The sequence below is a fragment of the Cibotium barometz genome, chromosome 41 (assembly GCF_041138505.1).
Source record: "Cibotium barometz isolate CiBa-2024 chromosome 41, ASM4113850v1, whole genome shotgun sequence".
NCBI lineage: Eukaryota > Viridiplantae > Streptophyta > Polypodiopsida > Cyatheales > Cibotiaceae > Cibotium > Cibotium barometz.
In genome coordinates, this window is record NC_141086.1 from 6,474,649 (window position 1) to 6,492,752 (window position 18,104).

At 42.3% G+C, this 18,104-nt stretch overlaps 1 protein-coding gene across 1 annotated transcript; it reads left to right on the plus strand.

Annotated features, from left to right (window-relative positions):
* The first annotated feature begins 15,513 nt into the window (after positions 1-15,513).
* On the plus strand, positions 15,514-16,845 carry LOC147614637 (putative pentatricopeptide repeat-containing protein At1g68930). Its single transcript, XM_086779765.1, has one exon. The coding sequence runs from the start codon at positions 15,514-15,516 to the stop codon at positions 16,843-16,845; it is 1,332 nt and encodes a 443-aa protein (XP_086635891.1).
* Positions 16,846-18,104: the final 1,259 nt, after the last annotated feature.

Genomic DNA, 18,104 nt, shown 5'->3' on the forward strand with positions numbered 1-18,104 from the left:
ACTACCAAGGCATGATAGCTATGTAGAAGTTGCAGCAAATGAGATTGGGACTCAATCAAAGAGCCACCAAAGTCCTTCAACTGATAAAGACCACCTTCGTGAATACCTGTGTGGCAACAACCTGCAAGGTGCTAGTGTCGATGATCTCAAGGTCGAAACTATCAATATAGATACCATATCCTTTCTCCGCAATCCCAAAAACTGAGAGGAAATTGTTGAAGAGCTTGGAAACGTGAAGTACATCCCAAATGGTAGAAGGCCCATGGAAGAGTTAAGTCGCACATTACCAACCAAAGAGGCCTCCAAGTTGGAAGCATCACCAATGGACACTATAGAAGAGTTGGGATGAAGGTCATGAGGGAAGCTCCTCAATATTGATGAAGACAGTCTCCTTGATTGAAGAGTATTTTTGAGTTTGGTTCGTGGATAAAGAGATTTGATTGGGGGGTTTCTTGGGAGAACCACCTTCTCTCTTATTCTTGCGAACGATGATAATCAGGTTAAATGTGACCTTTGAAACCACAATAATGACAAGTAAGCTCCTTTATGAGTGGGATTGTTGGGAGGTTTGTGGTTACCCTTGTTGTTGAAAACCTTGGAGTGCCATTTGCTTTTGCTCTTAGCATGAAGAAGGGTCTCAAAAGTACCCTTCTTTCTCATGGCCTTATCCTAAAGCATGCCAACAATGGTATGTAGATCAAGAGTAGAAGGAAGAAGTGATATAGTATCACAAAAAGCAGAGAAAGCCTTGGGCAATTTGGCAAGGAGCCGATTGACAAAGTCCTCGTCGTCGATAGCTTTGCTCCTCCCTAAAGAGACCAACTGCTTTGCTCCTCCCTAAAGAGACCAACTGCTTCTAAATGGTTATGAACTCCATAACACAATCCATGATGTTAGCAGTATCACCAATCTTCAGGTTAGAGAGATGATTTGCCAAGGCTACCTTCAGGTTAGAGAGATGATTTGCCAAGGCTACCTTCTGAGCATAGTTCTCTCACGGCGGTGATAACTCCTTTGGATGGTATCCCACTATTCTTCTGTAGTTTCCTCATCATTGTCATGAGCAACAGAGAGTTTGATGTCGTCGAAGAAGATAAAGGCATGAGTCCTTGCATCTTTGTCAGCCTAGGCATTAATCTCAGCTTGAGGAAAAGTAGCATGGAGAGAGTCAAATTGACGAGTGATAGAGGGGTTTATGTTGAAGAAGATAAAGACATGAGCCCTTGTATCTTTGTCAGCCTGGGCATCAATCTGAGCCTGAGGAGAAGTAGCATCGAGAGAGTCATCAATACCAGAGATTATACCTCGTAGGCGATGATACCGAAGGAGAGTCTTCATCTGTAGTGCCCAATCAAGATAATTGGTTCCATCTAAGATGGATTCGTTGGGAAGTTGAGGAATATAAAAGTTGGTGTAGAAGCCATGGAAGCCTCCTCTTCAACTGGTAGCAAGAAAAATTTGCAAATAGGAACCTGAGGGCTACCTACTCTCCGAAGCTAGGCGAGGGGTTGGAAAGACGTAAATGGGTGTAGAAGCTCAGAAAGCTTGGCTAGAATCCTTTAAGGGGGGGAGGGCTAGAAATGAAAAAATGCAGAAAAAGACTGATACAAAGGACATTAGGACTCAATGGAGTCTTTTTGGGCCCTTTAATTTGCCATTGCCTAATGGAGGTGATTAAGAAATAGACAAATAGGGAGATTACATGTGGACTAAAACCAATGGTTTGTAAGAGCCTAGAAGGTAGTGGTCAAACTTAGAATAATAGGCTAAATAGGCTCTTTTTTAATTTTTAAAATCACCTAAAACTTAAAAAATTTATACGTATATGAATTTTTCCTCTATTTTTTATAGAAAAGGATAGCTGCAGCCTGCAGCCATCATTAAGTAAGGTCTCTAAAGTGATAGAGGCCCAAAAACGAGCTCCCATCATTATCTTGCATTCAATGCACATTCCCCTTCATTTTCCACTATCCCTCTCTCCCATGTTCCCTCCAAAATGCTCTCTCTTCCCCCTTTCTCATAGCAGGGCGTTTTTCACTCTCTAGACTACTTCTTTTAATTATCTACCTCTTGATCTACCTCTCTCTTCACTCAGAAACCTAGATCTATAGCTATGGAAGCTTGATCTGCAACCTCCTCTCAGAAGCTATGGAAGTTTGATCCTCACTTACATTTCCTTACTTCATCCTTGTACCTTGTCCAACTTGCTTTTACAGAGTGTAACAGCAGAGCTTAGCTATGGAAGCTTGATCTGCAACCTCCTCTCAGAAGCTATGGAAGTTTGATCCTCACTTACATTTCCTTACTTCATCCTTCTACCTTGTCCAACCTCCTTTTACAAAGTGTAACAGCAAAGCCAAGCTATGGAAGCTTAAGTTGCAAATGCTTTGGCTCTCATAATCTTACTCATTGTCTCCTCTCACCCCCTCTAATATCCTCTTTCAAAGTGCAGTAATAGCATAGCCAAGCCCTTGGAACTTGCTCTACAACTCCTTCTCTTTTGTACATCTCCCTAGTCTAAGTTTTTTCCTCACCATTCTATTTTCCTTTGCCATCAAGGTTTATAATCTCTCTAATATATACATATGATGTCTTCTTCTAAAGCTCGAAGGCCTCCGATCAGTATTCAATCTCTCTCTTGTAGCAGTGGTCAAGATGAGGATGGGCACTGGAACATCAAACAATATGAGAAGTGGAATTGGATTACGATGCAGCCTAGTACAAGAGGAACCCACAAGGTGTCAAAGCGATACGTTGATATACAAAGTCACCATTGGAAAGGGCAGATATTGGAGCTCAAACAAGATCGTGATGGAAAAAAGCTAGCCAAGGTCCAACATGTTTACAAGGCAACAGAGCGCTGACACTATAGCAGACCATGACCAACGTCAACGATTTCCTGCAAATTGTAAGTCATTTCACCACTTTATATTCTTGTTTTTAAATCAATTGTGTGCTAAGAGTGTAAGGTTGGTCACACAAGCATCTGTGGCTTGAGCCACTAGTAAATTAGAAATGACCCTGTGATGGAAGGATACGTTCTTGCTTTCGCATACCATTTTTTTAAAATTTTTTAGTACTTAAAAATTTTAAAAGTTTTTAAAAATTTTATAACAAGGTCGCCCATTTATAAACGATACTTTACTCATTTTCATCAATTGACAATTATCGTTCTCTCCTAACACTTGCTCTCAATTTCGCACACCTTTCTGTATCACACACTCTCTATTTCTTGTAATCACTCATAGTCATGGCACCTCTACTTGATGCACTTATTGCACAGCTAGGAAAGCTTGAGCTACTTCATAGGGTTGACGAGATTATCCCTATGTTTGAGGGAGCAATTGATGTGCGTGCAATAATGCATCTACACGCAGATGCTTTTACAGATGTCATTGAGTATATGGATCAACACATCAGTACGTACTCCATCATGTTTGAGGGTGATGAGGGCCTAGTATGGGTTCCGGTTGACCTCATCAAGTACATATTCAGGGAAGACAAGAATTTTAGATTCCGCCTATCAAGGTTTTTAAAATCCCTCATAGAAAAGGACTACAAGAATGAGGAGGAAGACTTGCTCTTGGATCTACAAATGGGCAACATCGGCACTTCTTTCATGAGCTGGGACATGGTTTTGGTCCTTTTGTTACAAGAGGGTGTGGCGAAAGAAAGTGCCAAGGAAAAAGAAAAGGGCAAAGCAAAGCTAATGGAGCAGGTCCAAGAGGCCCATGCTGAGGAAGAGAATGTTACAACAGAACAATGGGAGGCCTCAATGGCATTGGTGGCTCTACAAGAGAATGTCCCCGAGGAGGTTCCGAACCTCGTTCTAGAGGGCGATGAAGTACTTGAGGAGGTCCCAGACCTTGTTGTCATGTCTTTGCATCCAATCATTATGGATGGGAAAGAATTTTTGTTTCTGGATGACATTGCCAAGACACTCGGGTTTCGCGAGGATGAGGCACCTATTATTGCCGTGAATGCTGGGGGTCAAGACAAAGGGAAAGTGAAAATCTCTTTTGAAGATGACAACCTCACAAAAGCGCTTGCATACGATATTGGTAGCAGTTCCTTGGAAGATGTAGTGGCCAAAGCGCTCGTTGAAATAAAGCAAGATGTGCAATTCTATGAGAGCGTAGCTGCCTTTGAACCACACATGCCCTTGATTGCTGGCGATGCTCAAGACCAAGGAAGCATAAACTTGACAAATGAGCAACTAGTTGCAAATGACGATGCAACTGAGGTATGTCCTAACTTCTTAGTTGTAAAGCAAATTATTTTTAGTTGTATCATTTCACGCTTCCTAACTTCTATATTGACATGTTGATAGACTGCTTTTGAAGTGGACAAGTTTGCTATACGCGTAGGAGGAACACGACCAAAGTCAGAGGGTCGAGATGCATCTCTTTGGCACTACATACCTGCCCTCGGAGCTGACATAGTGCGGGTTTTTCATTTAGACTATTCAGAGATCGCCTATGCCGAGCTCCTAAAATGTAAAGCACTTAGTGTAATCTTGTCGGAGAACCCGTTAGCCTCAAACATAAATAAATGTATTTTGGTAGCTAGGGAAGCTGCCTTATATTGCTTTACGGACAAGCATCCCGGCTCAGTTTTAAGCCATTGTGCCCTTTCTCAGGCTCAAGGAATCAATGAGCCGAGTGATATATTCCAAAGCTTAGGCGAGAAACCAGCCTCTAGAACTCTCTCTCCTGAGCTCTTCTAAGAGCTTATTAAAAAGATGTAATGCAAACTTCTCTTCCAAGTTTAATAAAATTTTTTTGTTGTGCATTGTAAGTTGTGATTTTTCCTGGCGTACTTGTGATATACAATTTCAAGCTTTTCTTCATGTGTTAATAAAAAGGAGATTACAGGCATGAAACAAAAGATGCAGCAAAATGCTATCCTTTTTATATTGTAGTTTAGGATTCATTTTAAATGATGTGATCGTGATTAAAAAAAGTATTCGAGATTGGGTTAGAGCGGTACGAAAAAATATTGTATTTATAGATGTATACACACTCACATATATGTATATATATATACATATATATATGTGTGTGTGTGTGTGTGTGTGTGTACCTATATATATATATATAAGATTTTGGGGCTATTAAAAGAGATATATATATATATATATATATATAAGATATATAGGATATATATATATATATATATATATATATATATAAAAGATATATAGGATATATATATATATATAAGACATAAGATATTATAAGATTTTGGGGCTATTATAAGATATATATATATATATATATATATAATATCTTATATAAATATAAGATTTTGGGGCTATTAGGGCACCTAAAGGGCCTTATGAGCCTCACAAGACCAAAAAAATCAAAAAATAAATTAAAAAATGCCATGTGCGCTACGGCGCAAAAATCGGTATTTTGACTTGGTCAAACTAGCAATTACCGCGCCGTAGCACACATGGCATTTTTTGATTTTTTTTTATTTTTTTTGGTCTTGTGAGGCTCATAAGGCCCTCAATAAGGGTCTCTAGGTGACTTTATAGACTCTACCTTTTTTGTATATGTGTGTGTGTGTGTGTGTGTGTGTGTGTGTGTGTGTATATATGCGTGTGTATATATATATATATGTATATATATATATATATATGTGTGTGTGTGTGTGTGTGTATGTGTGTGTATATATATATGTGTGTATATATATATGTGTGTGTGTGTGTGTGTGTTTTTGTGTGTGTTTTTTCCTGTGTGTATAGTGCTTTTATATTTTTTTTTAATGAAATGTTCATTGGCACTGAGCATACAAAAAAAATTGGACTCAACAAAGAATTTAACACAACTCAAAAAGCTTCCATTAATGTTTGAAAATGCTACAAAGGATTTTGGGAACATTACAAAAGTTTGTAGGGAGAATTACAAAGTGGGTTAGCCTATTGAGGTAGAAGGCTACGCTCTAGACGTAGGCGTAGGGCTAGGGCCATATCTACAAGCTTTAAAGTGACTCTCTTGGCATGTACCATAGCCAGCACTGAGTCTTCAAAAACAAAAACTACAATATCTTTAGCAGCTTCTTGAAGAGCTTCAAGAGCTGTGCTCTATATGCGGTCAACCCTGTCAGTAAATTTTTCCATTGTTTCTCTCACCAGTCAAGAGAATGGTGCCTTGGGGATGAGAAGATCTGTGCTTTTTTGATATTTCCTAATCTCTCATAGCGCGACTGTCCCTGGCCTCCATTTTCTCTTCTTCTGGTGGAGGCGGTGGTGGTCTTTGATTCTCCCACGGTGGTCGTTCAGACCTGAACTTCTTTTTCTTTTGTGCACGCTCTTCCTCTTCTAGTAGCTGGTCTCGAAACTTGCCCTCCATTCTTTTGCCACACGTCTTGACTGGACGTCTGGATGTGGCCTTGCATGTAATGTGCACACATGCACTTGACATAGTGGAATGTCCAAGATTGGGTTCCAAGCATTGTCCTCCTAGTCACAACTAGATGGCTTGCTTTGGTCACAACTTAATATTCCATTATGCCATACCTTTGATCCTTTGTTCTGTTCAGCATAAAAAACGATTGCTTTTTTTGCACCCACCTGTTTTTGATTTTGCCTTTGCTAGGTTGTTTCCCTTTTACTCTCGAGTCTACTGCTGTCTTGGAATGACAACAGTAATTACATGAGAATATAGTATTCGCACCTGTTTTACAACCCAACATACACTTTAAGGTTTTTAGATCGCCACCCAACTGCCATTCAACGTTAAAGCAGCCTATCCCGGGGACATCAAGCTTTTGACCATTGACCTGACAAGAGACGACATGTTGAATGCCAGACCGTTGAAAATACCACCTCAAGGTATCATGGTTCTCTTTTGGGAGGACCCATGCTGCTTGCCACTAGATGTTCTTCTGTGATTGAATGCCGTAGTAGTCTTGCTTATGCCCTTGACCCCTATTATTGCTGTCTTGAGTTGCATCCAACTCTTGGGTCTCTAAAGGCTTTCCTCTAAGTGCTCGGTTCATCAAGGTTAAACTAACACGCTCCAGTCTTTGACCTTTAACCACCTGACATTCATCCAGCTTCAAGACAAACATGGCATTTCCACCTGTCTCTTCAAGTGTGAGGCCATAGTACTGAATCATTGCTTTTTGTAGCACTTCCATGTCAATGTAGACATTGTTATATGCATTGTATTCAAAGGGTTTGTTTGTTGGCATTGGCATAATATCCTCCACCCACTTGTACCCATTAAACATGGATGCAATATCACCATTAGCACACTTCTTTGCCATCTGTAAGCTATAAAGTGTTGGAAGCAAGGATTGCGTAACTCCCTTTGCTCGCAACCCTAAAGTGATTGACCTGTACATTGCTCTGTAACCTTTCTGGTGGCTAATACCTGCTGAGTCACATATATCAAGCATCTCTTTGGGTGTGACAATTTCTTTGATTTCCTTCAAGAAATGTTGACGAAGGGTCTCCCGCAGCTTATCATTACCAGAACCTGTTATCATTTCCATGATATCCTTCTCCTGAAGGACATGCTGAAGAAGGGAGACATTAACATTGTTACCATATTATAGTAGTGATGTGTGTGAACACACTTAGGACCGCCGGGGCACTTTTTCCCTCACTAGGAGGTTTTTTCCCCCGTGCATTGTATATACGCCCATTATCTTCTAGGGCTTGTTATCTTTCATTTTTGGCACTCATAATACACTACTGTGTTGTGCTCAAGCTTCCTCATCTTCTTGAAGTTGTGTGTGCATTCCTGCAACCCTAATTCCAACAATTGGTATCAGAGCAGGCTTCCTCCTCCCGGGCAGCATCACCGGCACCTGCCGCTTCATCTCCTCCGATTGCAACGAGGTTTCACGAGCGTCTGCAGGTTAGTATATGCCGTGGGAGAGCCCGTAGGGCATGTTCGTTTCAGAATTTTGATCTGAAGTCATTTCGCCCTCCGTTTTTGCATTCCAAGTACTGCGCAGGCAAAATCGTCCTACTGTGCAGATTTTCTGTCAAGATTAAAATCTGCAGGACAGGTGCCCATTCGTCTGTTTTGGGCTGTGCTACATAGCACAGGTCGATTTTATACAGGTTTACCTCTTACAGACAGCATTTACATCTAGTAGTACAGTCATTGGCCATGGCTGACAACAATGATGTATTCCGCATGTTGGCTGTTGAGGATAAGTTGGATGGCACCAACTATCCATTGTGGGCATATATGATGCGACATGTATTGGTAGCAAAGGGGTTATGGAACATTGTGCAGGGTATTGATGCACGTCCTATTGTGGCTGGGAATGCTGCAAACACATCAGAAACAGGTACTGTTGATGATGGTGCAGGCACAAGTGCTGTAGCAGCTGTTCGAGAACCACCACTTTCAGCAGAGCAGATTCGTTGGGATGGTAGAGATGCGCAGGCTCATGCCTTGATTGCGCTGTCTGTCAAACGTACCATTATCCCACATATTCGCTCCTGCAGGACTTCTAAGGATGCTTGGGATGTACTTGCCACATTGTATCAGGCAAGAAATGAGGCTCGTGTTGCTTACCTCCGAAAACAGTTGGAGAGTGAGCATATGAACGAAGGTGATTCTATGGATAGCTTTTTGACAAAGATCAAGGATTTCAAAGAGCAGCTCATTTCTGCAGATGAAATCCTGTCAGACAGTTCACTTGTGCAGACTGTTTTGAATGGTCTACCAGATTCTTATCAGGGTTTTGCTTCCACTCTTCGCTTGATGATGAAAGGCAATCCCAATGCCTTATCATTTGAGGAGTTAGTTTCTGTTTTGCTGCAAGAAGACCAGTCAAGGCAAAACAGGAATATTATGCGTGTCGCAGATCAAGCTTTCGTTGCTAGTCAGAGAAGCGGGAAAGGTAAAGCTGGCTTTTCTTCTAGTAAGCAGAAATCTGCAAATGCTGCGCAACCAAAGAAGGAAGACAAAGATGAGAAGAAGGGTGACAAACAGAAGACATTTTGCAAGTACTGTAAGGGAAATGATCATGTCATCAAAGCGTGTCCTAAGCTGGCTGCGAAAGAGGCTAAGAAGAAAGAGGCTGGTATGGCTGTTGCAGATGCCTCTCCTTCTAACAATGAATCTGCTAATGTTGTTCAAGATACAGAATGGGCATTCAATGCGCAGTGCAGTTATGACCCATCTTTGCATGACACATGTATGTCTGCAGTAGATTCAGATGTATGGTACTTTGACAGTGGTGCCACTAAGCATATCACCTCGCAGCGCAGTTTATTCACTTTCCTTGAGTCTGCTCCCACAGGGAATACTGTCACTTGTGCCAATAACTCCTCTTATCCCGTTAAAGGAGTTGGACAGATTGTGCTGAATGTTGCAAATTGCAACACCTTTACACTTTTTGATGCATTGTATGTGCCAGGGATCAAAAAGAATCTGCTGTCAGTCTCCGCATTTGCCAAAACAGGTTTGGTTGTAAAATTTGTGGATGACAGATGTACTGTTCATGATCTCTCTTGTGGTGACATCATTGTAGCATCTGGTTCACTATGTCGAGGGCTGTATAAGCTCAATATGGATGGCAAATGTGTAGAGGATTCAGCATGTGCTATTATGGATACGCAGGCTATTTCAAATGCAAAACTGTGGCATGCACGTTTTGGTCATCTGAATTTTGCAAGTTTGCTGCGCCTGCAGAAATCTGAAATGGTGTCTTCTTTGCCTAAGCTTGAGGCACCTGTCAAGCATGTTTGTGAGGGCTGCATATTGGGTAAAATGCAGCGTGCTTCCTTTCCCAAAGATGGATCAGTGAGAGCTGAACGCAGATTGCAGCTTGTTCACAGTGATGTTTGTGGTCCCATGCAAACTCCATCATTTGGAAACTACCTTTACTTCGTGACTTTCATTGATGATTTTACCAGGCATGCATGGGTATATCCTTTGAAGGCAAAGTCCGAAGTGTTTTTGTGCTTCAAACAGTTTTTGGTTATGGCTGAAAATGTGTCAGAAAGTAAGATGGGCACCCTCCGTTCAGATCGAGGGGGGGAGTATATGTCTTCAGAATTTAATGCATTTCTGGCTGAGCGTGGGATAAAACACCAATGTACAGTGCCGTATACACCACAGCAAAATGGTGTGGCTGAGAGAAAAAACAGGTCTCTCATGGAAATGGCAAGATGTATGGTTAAGAGTCAAAGTCTACCACATGGTTTTTGGCTTGAGGCTGTCATGTGTGCCACTTATGTACTAAACAGGTGTCCCACCAAAGCATTACAGGTTGTCACTCCATATGAGGCTTGGCATAGCCGCAAGCCATCTGTTGGCCATTTACGTGTTTTTGGTTGCCTGGCATATGCATTAGTGCCTGTGCAACATCGCAGAAAATTGGATGACAAAGCTGTCAAATGTATTTTTGTTGGATATAGTGCTGAGAGCAAAGGCTATCGTTTGTATCATCCACAGACAAAGCGCATTTTGGTTAGCCGTGATGTTGTATTTGTGGAAGATGCAGTTCAGCCCTTGGTTTCATGTACTAAGGAGACAGATATCAGCTCACGTGATGTCTATGATACATTGTTGCCTCTTTTCAGTGGTGCACAGTCAAGTGCAATACCTCATGAGGCAGTTTTTCAGCCTATGCAGGTTTTAAATGATGGCACAGATCAGCCTATATCTGATGCAGATGTGCATGATGCACTTGAGGATGAGAGACAAGAGATTGAGGGCTCTAGGAACATGCCTAGATGGCTGGTGCAGACTTTGCGTGACAGCAAGTTGGATGCCCCTTTGTCTAGTCGCACTCGTTCTGGCTCTCATGGTGCCTCTTATGCGTCAGATTGTTATGCATTGGCTGTTTCTAGTATGTGCGATGAAAGTGAGCCTGTTTCATTTGATGAGGCACAAAGTTCAGAAAATTGGATGGCTGCTATGCAAGCAGAATACGATGCTATTATGAAGAATAGTACATGGTCTTTATGTGACTTACCCCCTGGCAAGAAGGCCATTGGCACTAAGTGGGTATACAAATTGAAGCGTAAGCCTGATGGCACAGTGGATCGCCATAAGGCTAGGCTTGTTGCAAAAGGTTATGCTCAAGAGAAGGGCATTGATTTTGATGAGACTTTTGCTCCCACATGTCGTATGACCACTGTTCGTAGCATCTGTGCATTAGCAGCTCATAATGGTTGGAATGTACATCAGCTGGACATAAAGACTGCGTTCTTAAATGGAGATTTGCATGAGGAGGTGTATGTATCGCAGCCTCGTGGTTTTGTTCAAAGAGGGCAGGAAAACAAAGTGTGCAGGTTAAAAAAGGCTTTATATGGTTTAAAGCAAGCTCCACGAGCTTGGTATGAAAAAATACATGCATATTTGACTGCACATGGGTTTCAGAATAGTCCAACAGAAAGCACTTTGTATGTTAAACGTGTGGATGGTGTACATCTAATCATTGCTCTCTATGTCGATGACATGCTGCTCACAGGACCAAATGAGAGTCATATTGCTGATTTTAAGGCTGATTTGAATGCCTCTTTTGAGATGTCAGATTTGGGGCATTTGCATCATTATTTGGGGATACAATTTAAGCAGTGTGATGGAGGTATTGCTTTGTGTCAGACAAAGTATATTGAAACATTGTTGCGGAGATTTGGCCTTGAAGACTGCAAGCCTATTGCTACTCCAATGGAGACAGGTTTGAAGTTGAGTCTTCATGATGCTGGAGATCACTTTGATGTCACACTCTATCAGACAGCTGTTGGTTGCCTCATTTATGTATGCATTACGAGGCCAGACATTCAGTTTGCAGTCTCACAGGTGAGCAGATTTATGCATAGCCCAGGCATTAAGCATTGGCAGGCAGTGAAGCGTATCTTTCGCTATTTGAGTGGTACTCGGCATCTTGGGTTGTTTTATCCCAAGGGGGGATCATTGCCGCCAGATTTACATGTTTTTTCAGATTCTGACTGGGCTGGTTGTTATGACACACGCGTGTCCACGAGTGGTTTTTGCTTCATGCTTGGAAGCTCATGCATATCATGGTTGAGCAAGAAGCAGCCTACTGTGGCCACTTCTAGTTGTGAAGCTGAGTACAGGGCAGCTTTCACAGCTACGGTTGAGTGTGTGTGGCTCAGACGCCTTATGGCTGATTTGGGTGTTGGGCAGCCATCTGCCACCACCATCTTCACTGACAGTCAGAGCGCATTGGCAGTTGCGCGGAACCCAGTGTTCCATGCTCGTACGAAGCACATTAAGGTGCACTACCATTATGTCAGGGAGAGACTCTCTGCAGGAGAGATCAGTTTGGCTTATGTGCCAACACAGGATAACCTTGCAGACCTTTTCACAAAGGCTCTGCCTCGTGAGAAGTTCGAAGCTTTTCGCAAAGCTTTGGGCTTACTCCCTTTTGTGGATTCGTCCACATAGCTAGACACTTCCCTATACATGAGTGCTAGCTCTTGTTCACCGCATCACTCCAGGGGGGATTTGTTACCATATTATAGTAGTGATGTGTGTGAACACACTTAGGACCGCCGGGGCACTTTTTCCCTCACTAGGAGGTTTTTTCCCCCGTGCATTGTATATACGCCCATTATCTTCTAGGGCTTGTTATCTTTCATTTTTGGCACTCATAATACACTACTGTGTTGTGCTCAAGCTTCCTCATCTTCTTGAAGTTGTGTGTGCATTCCTGCAACCCTAATTCCAACAAACATTGTCCTCAGCGTTGTTACATCCTAGTATAACTGTTGCACATGCCCTACAATCGCAAGAGTCACCCATGAGAGATGCTTTATTCATTAATTGCTTCTCAAAGTTGCTATAATTCCTACAAAATTTTTTACCTGGTTGTTTGTTTATGCCTCTTGCATGCGCCTGCTGTCTTAGAAAGTAACCCAACAGCTTTACGTTTTCTTTGCCTTGCGTGATATCCAATGGGAAGGTGAGTGAAATGGTGTACATGACACCAAAGATTACGAGTGGAGTGTTGAAGAGACGAACATAATTATCGGTAAATTGATTTATTGTGCGCACACGATCCGCTAAATTATTCTTCTGCACCTCAAGCTCCTCTGAGAGCTCTTTAATCCTTTGCATCAAACTATTGATCTGCTTAGTCGATGCTGCTTGAAGATGGTCAAAGGCAAATTGTGTTTTCCTCTTTCCAGCTGCCTCATCTAGCCACAACATGTGTAATCTCCTGCAATAGCCAAGAAGCCCATTGAAACCATCACCAACAAACTTAAAAAAACTTGTAATGCTTTTGAATGGTGGAGGGGCACCAGATATTGGATCTGGTGGATAAAGATTTCCATCAATCCAAAGATCAATGGCCTTTGCTCCTTGCATTCGAAGCTGATCGCATGAAATATTGGGTGCAACATGCCTACTGTGTAGGGTTGCGTATTCTGTCTCCAAATCAACCTAAAGGCGGATCTTAGAAGGCTTATTGGTGATGTCTTGTAGTGCCATCTACAAGAAAGTAGGCTTGTAAGCTTGGGTTGAATAGGAGTGGAAGGAGCAGGATATGGTATCAAAAAATAATGGGAAGAATGGAGATGAGGGTTGCTTCTCTAGAGCTGCATTGTGGATAGAGAAAGAAGCCACAAAGGGAGCCAAAGAAACATAGAGAGGGTTGGCAATGGTGAGAAGGAAATGCAAAGGAGACAATGCATCATGGGAAGCTTCTTTAGTGCAAGCTATGACTGCTAAGCAATATAGAGAGAGAATACATCATGAAAAGGTTCTTCTGTGCAAGTCATGGCTACTACTATGGGTTTGGAGAGAGGACCAAGTATAGAGAGAGAATACATCATGAAAAGGTTCTTCTGTGCAAGTCATGGCTACTACTATGGGTTTGGAGAGAGGACCAAGTATTGTAGAGAGAATGCTCCTAGTAAGCTTCTTCCTTGCAAGCCATGGCTACTACTGTGGGTTTGGAGAGAGAAGGCTCATTTAGGAGTACAGATCTGCTAGCCATGGAGAGAGGACCAAGTATTGTAGAGAGAATGCTCATGGTAAGCTTCTTCCTTGTTGCAAGCCATGTCTACTACTGTGGGTTTGGAGAGAGAAGGCTCATTTAGGAGTACAGATCTGCTAGCTATGGCTTTTGGAGTAGAGAAAGACGCTTTTTTCCATGGAGAAGGAGTGCAGGGCGTTTTAGAGAGAGAATGTAGAGAGAGAAAGAGATCTGGTGCACACACAAAAAAGGGGGGAAGAAAGTAACAAATTTTTGGAATGTTTGGAGTTCGAAAAGGTAGAGAAGGCTATGATAACTGACTGACAGCCCATTACAAAGCTTTAAAGTCACCTAGGTGGCCAGATCTAAGAATATCTCATTTTTTCATTTTTCTTTGTTTTTGTGAAAAATCAAATATATGCTTTTAGGACTAGGCCTCTAGGCTTGGTCGAAGATGGATTAGCATTTTAAGCATTTCACTAAACGTCCAAAATAAAGGGCCCAAGAAGACTCCATTGAGTTCTTAATGAAAACACAGCAAGGTACTGTTGTAAGATAAAAAATGCAACAAAGAAGTGATATCCCAGAGGCAAAAATCAACCCCAAATCAGTGCAAAAAAAAAACATTGATTTGTGCTCGAAGTAGATCTCTAAAACACAACCACCAAAGGAGCAAAGAAGAAAAAAATGCAAGCTAAAAACTCTTCTGCTAATTTCTGGAAGCACAAGATCTTTGATACCACATGAGAATATGTGAATATGAAGCGGAAGCAAGTAGAGTTCAAACAAGAGAAAGTAGACAGCCAAGATCTGAAATGTATGTCCATGCTTATATACATATCTGTAGAACCAGTTGACTATACCAAAAAAGCTATTAGTTTGGACAAACGGTAAAATGCCTTTAAAAAACTAAAACTAAGCTATACAATAGCTAGAAAAATATGGAAAAAATCCCTAATTACATCACATAAATATATGGATAAAAAGTGGCATTAAATGGAGTAAAATGGGCTCGAGATGATATGTCCAACAATGAGCAGAATGTTTCTTAGACAGTAATGTGATGAAAGGTTGATTAGTGGTGTTAACTTGTAGAATCAAATTTTGCAACAATTGGTTTGAAAGAGGGCAGGTGAGCATGCATGTTTTCCGATTGCATGGTGGCTCCATCGAGATCATCCACGTTGGCACAACCTAGGTCAGCAAAAAATCAGCGGCCCGACGTCTCCACCGATCATAGATGTGAAATGCAAAGGCAGTTAGAATGTGTTCACATAGCCAAGTTGGGCGCCTAGTTCCCACTTGGCCATCACAATACCCTAGTGGAGAAACACATTTTTCAAGTTAATGAAGTGAGCACTCATCTCAGTGGTGAAAGACACCTAGGGCTGCTTGCCGCGCAGTGAACAACTATCTCAGCAGAGAAAGACTTATAGGTACGCTCGTCGCTTGCTATGCAGTTCAATCCTTTTTGTTTTCAACGAGCGGCTATCTATCATAATAAAATAGCCACAGTGTTCTAGCCTGTTGGGGCGTTGTTCTTATTGGCATGTGTGGCACGTGTGGTGTGTGTTGGGGCCTCCTTGGATGCCGCCCATCTCAAGAGACCTTGTCCATTCTCTGCTGCAAGATTGTACCAAAAAGAAGGACTTCGCAGCAGGCAGGCATGTGCACACCCTCATGATCTACAGTGGGCTTCATCATGTGGGTGTTCTTGGAGACCACCTTATCCGCCTTTTTGGGTCCTCAGGTAGCTTGCTGGATGCTAACCTCGTCTTCTGCAACATCACAAACCCATCTGTCCACACATGGCATGCCATCATCTCCGCCCATACACTGCTTGGGAGACATGACACGGCTCTTCAGCTCTACCATTACATGTATCAGCATCATATAAACCCTGACAAGTTTGTGTTTTCGTGCATCTTGAAAGCATGTTCCTATGTCAAATCCATTCTTGAAGGCCGACTAGTACATGCATGCATTGTTCGAAGTGGGCTTGAATCAGATGTGGTGGTTGGGAGCACCCTGGTTGATATGTATGCCAAATGTGGGAGCCTATATGAGGCGCGCCATGTGTTCGACGACCTGCCAAACAGAAATGTTGTGTCATGGAGTGCAATGATTTCAGGGTATGTGCATCATGAGCATGGTCTCCTTGCACTTGAGCTTTTTGAAAGAATGCTGGAAGAGGCAATAAAGCCAGACGACTTCATCTTTTCATGTGCCCTGAAAGCATCCAGCAGCATAGGAGCTATGTTGCAGGGCATGCACATCCACTACGAGGTTATAAGAAGTGGTTTTGACTCAGATATGGTTATTGGAAACACCCTTGTCGACATGTATGCCAAATGCGGGAGCCTCTCAGAGGCGGACAAAGTGCTGAGCACACTCCCGAGTCGAAATGTGGTATCATGGAGTGCAATGATTGCGGGATATGCACGTTATGGGAAGTGCAAGTTAGCTGGGCAATGCCTCAAGGAGATGCTGAGACATGGCTTGAAGCCAGATGGTGCAATGTATATCAGTATATTGGCAGCCTGCTGTCATGCAGGTGAAGTCGAAATGGGTTGTCAGTTCTTCAAAGCTATGATAACCGACCATGGTTTAACACCAGGGGTCGAACATGTCAATTGCATGATTGATCTTATTGCTCGTGTCGGATGCATCAAGGAAGCGGGAGAGTTCGGTAGAATGATGCCAATTACTTTAGATGTCTATGGCTGGAGGTCTCTTCTCACAGCATGCAGAAATCATGGGAACATGGAACTAGGACGACAGTGCTTTGATGTGGCTGTCCAATTGAAACCACACCATGCATCTGGGTATGTGCTTATGTCAAGTATGTTTGCTGATTCTGCTTACAAAAGAGATGATGTGAAGTCAAAAAGTATTCTTTTAAGGCATGGAATTAGATGAAAATAAAGTGCATGAGTTTATACAATCACCCACTAAGTTTGGTCTAAGCTACTACGTGGGAGGTGTTGTGGGCCATGTTTCGTAGACATAACTTTTTATGTGCAATTTCATGTGATTGCATCAAGAAAAAAATATAGTAACCAGCAAGTCACTAGAGATCTCATAACAAAGTAAAGAATTCTTCAAGATGATTAAGTCCTTTTCCCTTGATTTAAGCGTGTGGATTTGCCTCACACCCAATACAGAAATGATGTAATTGTGGACAAGTTTAGCAAGCAAGCCCACTTCTTGCCTGTCCAAAAGACCATAAAAGTTAAGCGTATGGCTAGAAATCTTTTTATCGCAGGTATTCTAAGTATCATGGGATGCCTAAGTCCATTATAGGGGATAGAGATCCTAGGACTATGAGCCTCTTTTGGAGGGCTCCCTTTGACAACATGGACACAAAGCTCTTCTCATCCTCAACGGATGGCCAAAGTGAAGCTGCGAATCAATAGTATTGGATTTCAATCAATAGTATTGGATTTGCCGAAATGTTATGTGGCAGATCAGAATACTTCGAAGGAGAAGTGGACCACCAAGACCTTAGTGGTTATGATAGACATAACCTAGAGATACGTGAGTTTGAGGGCTTGATTCTTGCCATTCTCCCTGAGGAGTGCCACACTTACATCCATGGTTCCATTTGTGATCATCTATGGTAAGGTGGTGTTGCCACCCATCCTACGCACTAAGGATGAAATCTTTGCAGTAGATGAGTACGTAAGGGACTTGTATATCACATTTAGTATGTACAGCCATTGAGCGTTCTTAAGAGAAGCATTAAGCGTAAGACACCTCACCTATGGTGCCACGTGGTAGCGAGGTAGGAGAGACGGTAGGCAGCAAGTGCACAAGGCAGTCGAGCCTAGAGGACACAACTTAAGCAAGTCGGCAAGCATTTATAGGTGTGCACCATGGAGCTGAGGACAACTATAATGCAAGAGGGGGGGAATGTGACACATGGCAATTGGGCAACGGAGTTGACCAAATGTGGAGACATAGAATGATGACATTCATCCAAGGTTTGAAGTTGGAATCCCTCATCAAGTTTAGCAGAAAGGGATGTCGTGCATGACATGGACATGCTAATCTCTTTGCTAATCCTTGAAGGGCAACAGATAAAAAGACCAAGTTATGGAGCTACAGCAGCTAACATAGGTATGGAAGGCTTTGTGGAGGGATCTAGTTCTTGTCAGCCAACATATGAGAGGGTAATC